Source organism: Muntiacus reevesi, chromosome 9 (genome assembly GCF_963930625.1).
Source record: "Muntiacus reevesi chromosome 9, mMunRee1.1, whole genome shotgun sequence".
Lineage (NCBI taxonomy): Eukaryota > Metazoa > Chordata > Mammalia > Artiodactyla > Cervidae > Muntiacus > Muntiacus reevesi.
In genome coordinates, this window is record NC_089257.1 from 8,381,310 (window position 1) to 8,393,261 (window position 11,952).

An 11,952-nucleotide genomic window follows, 5' to 3' on the forward strand; every position below is an offset into this window, starting at 1 on the left:
AATGCAAAAGTAGAAAGTCAGGAGATATTCAGAATAACAGGCAAGTTTGGTCTTAGAGTACAAAATGAAAAAGGGCAAAGGCTAACAGAGTTTTGTCAAGAAAACACACTGCCCATAGCAAACACCCTTTTAAATGACCCAAGAGATGACTCTACATATGGGCATCACCATATGGTCAATATCACAATCATATTGATTCACTGCAGAACTAGACTGCAGCCATGAAGTTATAAGACAATTGCTACCTGGAGGTAAAGCTATAACATACATACAGCATATTAAAAAGCGGAGATGTCACTTTGCGGACAAATGTCCATATGGTCAAAGCTATGGTGTTTCCAGTACTCAAGTACGGATGTGAGTGTTGGATCATAAAGAAGGCTGCATGCCGAAGAATCAATGCTTTTGAACCATGGTGTTGGAGAAGACTCTCGAGACTCCCTTGGACTGCATGGAGATCAAAGAAATCAATCATACAGGAAATCAACCCTAACTATTAACTGGAAGAACTGACGCTGCAGCTGAAGCTCCAATACTTTGGTAATCTGATAGAAAGGACCAACTCATTGGAAAAGACCCTGAGGATGGGAAAGATTGAAGTCAAAAGGAGAAAAGAGGCAGCAGAAGATAAGATGGTTAGAATGCATCACTGACTCAATGGTCATGAATCTGAGAAAATCCGGGAGATAGTGGAGGACAGAGGAGCCTGGCATGCTACCATCCATGAGGTGGCAAAGAGCAGACACAGCTTAGTGACCGAACAGCAAAAACAACGTGGGCTTTCCTGGTGGCTCAATGGTGAAGACTTTGCCTGCCAATGCATAAGATGCTAGTTTGATCCCGGGTTGCACAGATCTTCTGGTGAAGGAAATGGCAACCCTCTCCACTATTCTTGCCTGGGAAATCCCATGGACAGAGGAGTCTGGCTGATGACAGTCTATGGGATTGCAAGGAGTCTGACATGACTTAGCAACTGAGTATTCACACTTAATCATTCAGATGTACATAAATCATCACTTTATTGGCATTCTGAACAACTACACTACTCTTCTCTTCATCAGATTCCTCATGGCTTTTTTCACCTCTGTGTTTCTTACTGTGTAAATAATAGGATTTAACATGGGTGTGAGGATTGCAAAGAACACAGTCACCCACTTGTCCACAGGGTACGTGGCCACAGGACGTGTGTAGGTGAACACACAAGGCAGAAAGAAGAGCACCACTACTGTAAAGTGGGCGCCACATGTAGAGAGGGCTCTGCGCCGTCCTTCAGAGCCATGGGATTTCAGGGAGCTAAGGATGACTATGTAGGAGATGAGCAGCAGGGAAAAAATGAGCAAGCACATGCCCCCACTGTTAGCTGCCACCACCATTCCAGGTATGTAGGTGTCACTGCAGGCAAGCTCCAACAGCGAGAAGAAATCACACATGAAGTGGTCGATGACGTTGGGACCACAGAAGGTCAAGTCCATGGTGAAAAGGATCTGGACTGAGGCATGCAGGACCCCCCCGACCCAGGCCACCACCACCAGGAGCTGGCAGAGCCCCTGTCGCATGACGGCCGTGTAGTGCAGAGGCTTGCAGATGGCCACATAGCGGTCGTAGGCCATGACAGTGAGGATGATGACCTCTGATGCTGCCAGGAAGTGTTCTAAAAAGACCTGAGTCATGCATCCTCGCCAGGAGATGGTTCTTCTTTGATGAAGTAAGTCAACAATCAATTTGGGGGTGGTAACAGATGTGAAGGAGGCATCTAATAAGGCCAAGTAAGTGAGAAGGAAGTACATGGGAGCAGAAAGCGCAGAGCTGAGGGAGATGGTGATGACAATGAGCAGGTTGGCCAGCACAGTGAAGAGGAAAATGAACAGAAAGATGATGAAGAGTATTTTCTGCACATGTGGATTCTGTGTGAGTCCCAGAAGAACAAATTCTGTCACATTGTTGGGAGGCCTGAAGACATCCATTCAGTAAGCAACAGCTTCCTGGGATAAAGGATGATATTCACTAATCATGAAAGGCTTGTGATCTGACTTTCTTAGAACAAAATCGTCACTGTGCAACATGCCCTTGGAATTTTTGCCCTGTACTCATTTCAATTCTTTCTTATTTTCACCATGGTATTTTGCATCTCTTCAGACATCTAGCACCTGTCAAACATCAGTAGGGCCGCATATATGTGTGATTTGCCAAGAAAACACTGGGCTTCCTACATGAGATTTGGATTCTCCTACTGGTTCCAACTCCGTTGGACTAAGTCACCTCGGTGCCCCGTGCTTCCCAAGCCCGACTCTGTGTCTATGAGGTAACAAACAGCAATTTTCAGAGGTTTCTTGTAAGCTGAAACGTGCTATACACAGGAAAGAGTTATTCTCTCTTCCATGAGAATTTATATTCCAACCCTCAGGTCAAACTGTGGAAAGAAAAAAATATGGTCAAGAAGTGTCTATCACATGGAGGGAATTTAGTGCGGTGTGTTTAAGTCCTTGGAGACGCCTGCTCGCTTGTACCTAGCAGGACCCATAAGCTGTTCATCACTTACCAGAGTGCCGGGATGTCTGCACTGCCTGAGACCTGGTGGTGATGAGTACGGGCTTGGTACTGATTGGCCACTCTCGAAGGCTAAGCATATGTCTGCTTCCCCAAACCATAAACTCAGCAGGAATGCAAGTGCTCTTGTCCTCCAAGTCTGTTTATCTGTAATCTCTCTACTTGATAAGCAACAGATAAACACTTGAAAGGAACCTACACTCCAGTGTAACGGTTTCTGACACACTCCCGAGAGTAACCATGAAAGTATTTAATTGCTTCTAAGAAAGTACACATATTGGGTCATTTTTCTTTCAAGATAGTGTGTTTGTTTATTAATTTTTTTTTATTCTTCAAACTTCTGCTCCACATACAATTTAGCATAGTCGTATTCTATAAATTTATAGCTTTAGAAGACTTGGATTGAAACAAAAACTCTTTCATAGATGTTCAACACACAAGGATCTATCAAGCATAGGAAATCCTTATTTTCAAAGCTTTAACAATAAAAATTTGACAAGGATAACAGGAAAAAATACTCTGCTAGATAAATTAGAGCAATACCTAATACACTATACAAAACACATACATAGCAATACACCAACTATCGAAGCATGTATAAAATCCATTACTTACTATTAACTCCTACTACAGATTCCTTCATCAAACAAGTATTTATTGAGCCCTTGCTGTGCACACTGATGTATGTTGCTCACATGAAATCATGAAAAGTGATGTTATTGAGTGAACTTAATCCTTGAAACTGTATCATCAAAGCGGCAGCACATCTACCCGTGACCTGCACGAGCTCCCCACCCCTTCTGTTTCTGCTCCGTGCATCCTCACGCCTTCTCCTCCGGTCTTCCCACAGCAGCCGCCTCCCATCTCTCCTGGTTACAGGGTGTGTGACTAATACAGTGTGGGGTTATAGATTTGCCAAAGAGAAGAGAAATAAACATAATGAAACATATTCCATACAGCATGTCTTTTCAGAGATAAGCAGATAGAAACATATTTTTTCAATTTTCCAGGATGGAAATTGTATGCATATGTGGGAACACGAAGCAGCAGCTTGGCTGAACTCCTCCTTTGTTAGTGAGATCTCCCAGCAGATCACAGAAGAGACGGTGTAAATAAAGTAAGAATTAGACACAATTCACAGAAGTGCTTTACAAACAACTATGAAGCAAAATAAGTTACTTTTAAAATTTTTTCTTTAGCTCCATAATACTTTTTCTAGGAATAAACCTTAATGTAAAATATTTTAAGGGAAACATCATTATGTACACATATGGTCAACATAATCATTAACAGCTGTGGAAAATTTAGAAAGGGTGTGGAAGAAAAGGATAATGGAGAAAAGGACAATTAAAATATAGTGGATCTTTTTGAATAATATGCAGCTTTTAACAGAGATGCTTTTAAAAATTTTGCAATGTGAAAAAATCATCAGCTGTAATATTAAGTGAGGAAAATTTTGGATGCATACTTAAATTGTATAGTTATTCTAACTTATCTCATTGTAGCTAATTGTATTATTAGCTCAACTAATTTAAATACATATCAATAAGAAAAAAAGATTCTAAAATATTTTTACCTCTAAATTGCTAGTACTATAGCCAACTCTACCTTTCTTGATGTTTTGCATGCTTAAGAAAGTTTGAAACCTCAGGTAAATTTGGATCAGGAGTGATGATATGATTTGCGACATACATTTATACCTGAGAATATATGATTATGTGATTTCAAAAAGAATCTCACCAATGAGAGTGTCTGACCTAGCGCCATGGCCAGGCCCCAGGCAGCTGTTAGTTCACCAGGAAAGAAGCAAAGTCATGAGATTAAAAATGCCGGCTCACTCAGTGTCTCTTGATGGCACCTTTGGATAGGTCTTAAAAGCATAACCATGCATCCTATTTGTGGGTAAAGTCTAGGAAGCTTCTTAGGTGTGGCTAATTGGAACTCATGGGTATTTCTCCACCATTAGCAGGTCTTGCTAACAACCAATTATTTCATAACAACATCAGAGAAATACTTCTATAGCATTTTTTTTTTTTAAACTTCATCAGGATGTTTCAAAAGAACAGCATGTATATTATCTATGGTGAAACAGATGACCAGCCCGGGGGGGATGCATGAGACAAGTGCTCGGGCCTGGTGCACTGGGAGGACCCAGAGGAGTCGGGTGGAGAGGGAGGTGGGAGGGGGGATCGGGATGGGAATACGTGTAACTCCATGGCTGATTCATGTCAATGTATGACAAAACCCACTGAAATGTTGTGAAGTGATTAGCCTCCAACTAATAAAAAAAATTAAAAAAAAACAAAACTTCATCTTTAAGTCTATGTGAAAACAAAGTAAAAAGTATCACTCACTCAGTCATGTCCTACTCTTTGTGACTCCATGGACTATAGCCAATCAGACTCCTCTGTCAATGAAATTCTCCAGGTAACAGTACTAGAGCAGGTTGCCATTTCCTGCTCCAGAGCATCTTCCCAACTTAGGGATTGATCCCAGGTCTCCTGCATTTGGACAGATTCTTTAAATCATAGTCACAACATAGGAACAAGTTGACCACTTATGGACTTGGATATTTGATAGAGAATGAGCTTAAATACAGAGTCTGAGTATTTGGTACTTATAAATTAAATGTTTGGGGGCACTACTATTAGATTTTTAAATATTTATTATGATATTTTATTTTGATGAGATGGTTAAATAGCATCCCCTACTCCATGGACATGCATCTGAGCAAACTCCCAGAGACAGTGAAAGATAGGAAAGCCTGGCATGCTGTAGGCAATGGAGTTACAAAGAGCCGGGACACAGCTTAGCGACTGAACAACAATTTTATTTTAACTGATCTACCATTCATGATAGGCTGCTCTGTTGGCTCAGCAGTAAAGAATCTGTCTGCCAGTGCAGGAAATGAGTTCAATCCCTGGGTCAGGAAGATCCCCTGGAGGAGGAAATAGCAACCCACTCCAGTATTTTTGCCTAGGAAATCTCATGGACAGAGGAGCCTGGAGGGCTGGAGCCCATGGGAGAGCAAAGACTAGGACACTACTTACCGACACCACTAAACAGCGTCAGCGACCACTCATGGAGCCGTGACTCCTAAATACTGTGCTCAGCTGTATGCTAGGTGACTGTTATGAACCTCATCATAAATTCAGCGCTTCATACCAGATACATTTTATGGTGCTTCTGCAAAGTAGTTGTTTTCTGCGTCAATTTTGGAATTAGATTAACATGATAATGACAAAAGTAAATCTATTTTTCAATTATATTCAGAGATAGTAAAATGTATTTGTCATTTAAATGTAATCTTATAATATCCATATAAGGTATTAAAAGTAGGAAATAATATTCAGAATTTATATAGTAAAACTAAGAAAGGGAATAGGAACACATTTACCATGAAGAAATAAGAAACCAGGTCATTAAAACCTGGGACAGGACTACTATCTTTAATGACTTTTATGACTAAAGTATTGTGATATTCATACATTGCCACCAACTGTGGGGCCCATTATAATTATCTAGTAAAAGAGTTAAAACTGATATGAAAATTATTTGGTAACAAAATTCAATTCAATCCAGGAATGCTTTTATATAAAGCCAAACTTACTAAAAGATGTTCAAATATGCTTTAATAAGAAGAAAAATAAATTGTAGATAACTCTAGATTGATTCCAGAGAATGTAGCCACTATGATCAGCATGTATCAATGAAGGAAAACATTTTAAGAAAACTAAAAACACATGACCAAACATAGTCTGACTGGACACAGTAATATTATAGTTCTGCAGTAATAGCTGTGATAGCAGACAGTTTCAATGAGGATTGTAATCTGTCTGAAGATCTATAAGGGTCGCCATGTAGAACTAGTGGTAAAGAATCTGCCTGCCGACGCAGGAGACTCAAAAGACATGGATTTGATCCCTGGGCTGGGAAGAACCTCTGGAGAAGGAAATGGCAGCCTGCTCAAGTATTCTTGCCTGGGAAATCCCATGGACAGAGGAGCCATATGGATTTTGTTGAAACATCATCATGAAAATGTCTTGGGCTATTCTTTAAACTCTGAAATGAAATCAGAATCAGATCAGAGAATCAGTATGTACCGATAAAATTATCATTCCTAGCCTCAAAAAAGTCTGAAATCCATACCCCTTGGCCCATTGAGCATCGTCCACCCTCTGCTTAAACAGAAAGGAAACATTTTTAATTGCTATGACACAAAAGAGGTTCTTACAAAATCTGATATCCTTTGAAGCGGCTTAAAGAGCATCAGATTTTAACTTAGAAGGATGCAGATCTGAATACCAGTTCTGTCTCTGAAAGCGGATGGATTACTGAACTTTTTTGAACTTTGTTGTTCTTCATCATTAAAACAGGAATGATCACAATAAAGTTAAGTCACAATAATACCTACCTTCCAGAGGTGCTGTTAGTGTCAGGTGAGAGGTATGAGAAAGACTTTCTAGTGATAAACTATGAAAATGTGAACACTATGATTGGAATAAAATCTTCATATTAGATCATTTACTCTCTGAAACTGCATTTCTGTTTAATACATTCTAATGGCGTTTCTTTAACATTCATCCTTCAGCCCTTGACAGTCAATATTCTACTCGCTGTTTCTGAGTTTTGCTTTAAATTCCATGTAAATGGATTTTATATGAATCCATATAAATGGATTCACACAGTATTGGTCTTTTTATTTTTGCTTATCCTTTTAGCATAATGCCCTTAAAGTCCCATCATGTTGTCACAAATGGCAAGATTCCCTTCTTTTGCATTACTGAATAACATTTTACTTATTTATATATATATATTTGATATTTATATTACATTACATTATTGTTTTATTTATATGTATATTTAATATGTTAGTTTATATAATATTATTCTTTTACAGCATTATTTGTATTATGCATATATAACATCTTGTTTATCCACTCATCCAACAGAGTACATTTTAATTGTTTCCAGGTGTTGGTTATCGTGAATAATGCTGCAGTGGACATGGATGCACTGATATCTTCAGATTCCTGACTTCATCACTTCTTGGCCTTTTGGCTAAAATCAAATGCAGATTCCTGACATCACGCTCTTTGGTTAATACACGAAAGTAGGATTGAAAAATTATACAGCAATCATATTGAATTGCTTGAGAAACCTCCATAATATTTTCTGTAGTGACTGAGCAAAATTATATTCCCATTACAGGAGTGCTCCATTTTCTCTACAACTTAAAAAGAATGCTGACTTCTGTGTATCTCATATAGTCGTCCTAACAGTTGTGAGGTCATACTTCATTTTTGTTATGATTTGAATTTGCCTGATTAGTGATATTGAATACCTTCTCAAATTCCTAGTTGTATAACTTCTTTGGAAAACTATCTGTTCAGTTTCTTCACTCATTTTTAAATTGAGCTATTTGTTATACTACTAAACTGCAGAAGATACACACATATTTTAGATATAAATGCCTTATGAGTATATGATTTGCAAATATTTTCTCCATTCCATAGGCATTCTTTCCAGTTTGCTGTTTCCTCCCGTGTGTAGAAGCAGTCTGGTTTAGAACTTGAGATCCTGTACTTCAGGCTGATGTCATGATGGGATGTAACTTACCTGACCTGCTGGCTTTTGTCTCCTCTGCTTGGTGGCCCTGAGCTGCCCTTTTAGGGTTCTGACCATCTCACTGGACAGACAATGTCTATATAGCCCTGTATCCACATGGAGAAGAAAAGAGCCCCAGGAGGGCCCCATCTTTTATCCATCTCTACAAAGGCATCATTCATATAAGCCCAGCAATATGCTAATGACCAGAGAGTGACCTTGGTCTGTGCCACTTGGAACAGAAGAATTGCTCAGTCATGTTCTCCCTAAATTAATTATGGCCAGATACAGAGCAGCGAATGGAAAGATACAGCCCTATGTGTGAATATATACAGGTTTGTGTGTGATCATACTAAATACATGAACACATATGCATACACAAGCACATCCCTATTGGTAGTCAGATACCAATCCATGTGCTGTCATATAGAGACCCAGGTGTTTTCACGTTTAGACACATACATGAAATTGAATTCAGACATACATATCACTGAATGTATACACACAAGTAGTCATACAGATTCACATGAGTTTGGAAATAGATATGAATATATAGTTGGATCCATACTTGTATGTTGTTGGATACTGACCAATAGATGATTGTAAAGAAATTGGCTTTAAGGTTTGTGCTCTAATACATGCCTGCAAAAGACACTAAGTCCTTTCTGACCAGCTCACTGAAAATGTGAATCAAATGTAAATAAGAAAGTCTTCTTCTCAAAATGTAGAGGAAAAAAATCAAGATTTTTATGCACTCTAATGCTGGAGATTACAAATTTTTATTTTGATGTCGATCCTTCACAATATGTGTCTTATTCTAGATGTGATAACAAAATAATAACATATATCTTTGTCCTCAAAATAAATATGCTGTGTTATACATGTTAAATGTATATTTTATGGGAAGTTTTCAAAATTTACATAATGAATCTAAAGTTTATAGGGGGAAGGGAAGATCAGGAAGGAGGGAGAGAAAGAAGAGGAGAAACTGCCCCAGAACTGAACTTTCTAGATGATGTAAAATTTGATATATTAAACAGAAAATTTTCAAATTATCTGAAATTAATAATTATATTAAAGGATTATTTCCCCTGTTTGGAGAAAATAGGCTAAGATATGTCCCCATTACAAACAAAAATAAATTCTAGGTGGGTTACAAAGTAATACTTGGAAAAGTTATTGGAAAAAAAACAAGATGTTGAAATTTATAAAGTCACTGGAAGGAAACAGAATTTCCCAAAAGCAATGTGATAGAAAAAATTTTTAAGTAGAATATTAAATTAATAGCTTAATTTTAAAATATTCATAGCTAGAACATGAGTAGCATAAAGTATTCTAGAAAATTTCAAAGAGTGAATATTTCAAGGAAACATACATATTTAATGTAGAAAAAGTTAGTCAAAATTTATCAGTAGATTCTCACTCCAAAAGATCAAGAATGCAAGTAATTGGCAAAGTGTATAGAGTGGATTGGGAAGGTCCCCTTGAGGAGGGAATGGCAACCCACAACAGTATTCTTGCCATGGACCAAGGAGACTGGTGGGCTACAGCCAATGGGGTTGCAGAGAGTCAGATATGACTGAGTGATTAGCACACATATAGAGCGGATGTTATGCATCACACATTGTGAGAGAAACAGAGAATGACGTAAGTTTCCTTGACTTCGGGGAACTTATAGATCAATAAACATAGATAGTTAATAAAGATATTTATCTCATAGCTTGAAATAAATACACAAATATGAAAATTACTTAACATCTCTCTTAACTCATTTGTATTACAATTGTATGACACCATAGACCAGAAGGATTAAATAATAAACATTTTTCACAGGTTTGGTGGCTAGGAAATCCAAGATTAAGGTGCAGACAGGTTCCATATCCAGTGAGTTCCCTGGCCTCATTCACAGACAGCCATCTTTTTCCTGTGTCGTCACATGGCAGAAGGGTTGAGAGAATTCTCTAATGTCTCTTCATAACAATTTTATGACCTAGTCATTATGCAAAGGGCCCACCTCCAATTACTCCCACATTAAACAGGAGTTAACTTATGCTTTCAGAGAGGGACAAAAACTTTAAGTCTATAGCAACATCCAAAAGTGAAGAAATAACTTACATATGTTTGAAAGAATCTTTTGATGAAGGTGAGAGAGTGAAAAAGGTGGCTTAAAGCTCAACATTCGAAAAGAAAAATCACGACATTCTGTTCCATCACTTCAAGGTAAATAAATGGGGAAACAGTGACAGACTTTATTTTCTTGGGCTCCAAAATCACTGCAAACAATGACTGTAGTCATGAAATTAAAAAACACTTGCTCCTTGAAAGAATAGCTATGACAAACATAGACGGCACATTGAAAAGATGATTTATTACTCTGCTGATAAAGTTCTGTATAATCAAAGCTATGATTTTTATAGTAGTCATGTACAGACGTGAGAGTTGGACCACAAAGAAGGTTGAGCACCAAAGAACTGATGCTTTCAAACTGTAGTGTCAGAGAAGACTCCTAATAGTCCCTTGAACTGCAAGGAGATCCAGCCAGTCCATCTGAAAGGAAATAAGTCCTCAATATTCATTGGAAGGACTAAAGCTGAAGCTGAAACCCCCATACTTTGGCCACCTGATGCAAAAAACTGACTCATTGGAAAAGAACCTGATGCTGGGAAAGATTGAAGGCGGGAGGAGAAGGGATGACAGAGGATGAGATGGTTGGATGGCATCACCAACTCGATGGACATAACTTTGAGCAAGCTCTGGGAGTTAGTGATGGACAGGGAGGCCTGGCGTGCTGAGGTCCATAGAGTTGCAAAGAATTGGACACGGCTTAGTGACTGAACAATAACAAGAAACCCTACTTGATTTTATTTGGTCAATAGCATTGGTTTGTGAAGACTTTGAGATTAACAACAACAAAAAAAAAACTCCATGTAAACGGGGTAAAAATCACGATACGAGACTGCTTATAGGCTGATTTACTAGTGAAAAGCACACACTGCACTGTATCGTTGCTGCTGCTGCTGCTAAGCCACTTCAGTCGTGTCTGACTCTGCAACCCCATAGACGGCAGCCCACCAGGCTCCCCCGTCCCTGGGATTCTCCAGGCAAGAACACTGGAGTGGGATGCCATTTCCTTCTCCAATGCGTGAAAGTGAAAAGTGAAAGTGAAGCCGCATCGTATCCGACTCTTCATGACCCCATGGACTGCAGCCCACCAGGCTCCTCCATCCATGGGATTTTCCAGGCAAGAGCACTGGAGTGGGGTGTCATTGCCTTCTCCGGCACCATATCGTTAGGTCCTCATAAAACTAGGTTGAATAAAGGAGGCAGAATAATAAGCTTCTTTGATCACATGCTTCTGACCATACTCAGTTCAGTTCAGTTCAGTCCTGTCGCTCAGTCGTGTCCGACTCTTTGCGGCCCCATGAATCGCAGCACTCCAGGCCTCCCTGTCCATCACCAACTCCCGGAGTTCACTCAGACTCATGTCCATCAAGTCGGTGACGCCATCCAGCCATCTCATCCTCTGTCACCCCCTTCTCCTCCTGCCCCCAATCCCTCCCAACATCAGGGTCTTTTCCAAGGAGTCGACTCTTCGCATGAGGTGGTCAAAGTCTTGGAGTACATACTAGAGGCAGATAATATTTGCTTTCAAGCCTGATTCAGAGGAGGATTTTATGAATGCTGTTTCTGTCAGATAAAACAATATATCCTGGCTTCCCTATTACTTAGTAATCTGTGTTTCATTGATAAGAGTGATAAGAATGACATATCTTGTCAGCATCTTTTTTAACAGTGATA

General features: G+C 39.2%; 1 protein-coding gene across 1 annotated transcript; it reads right to left on the minus strand.

Annotated features, from left to right (window-relative positions):
• Positions 1-1,037: 1,037 nt before the first annotated feature.
• On the minus strand, positions 1,038-1,964 carry LOC136175476 (olfactory receptor 4C3D-like). The gene has a single exon (XM_065945758.1). It carries the CDS (start codon positions 1,962-1,964, stop codon positions 1,038-1,040), a length of 927 nt encoding a protein of 308 aa, XP_065801830.1.
• Positions 1,965-11,952: the final 9,988 nt, after the last annotated feature.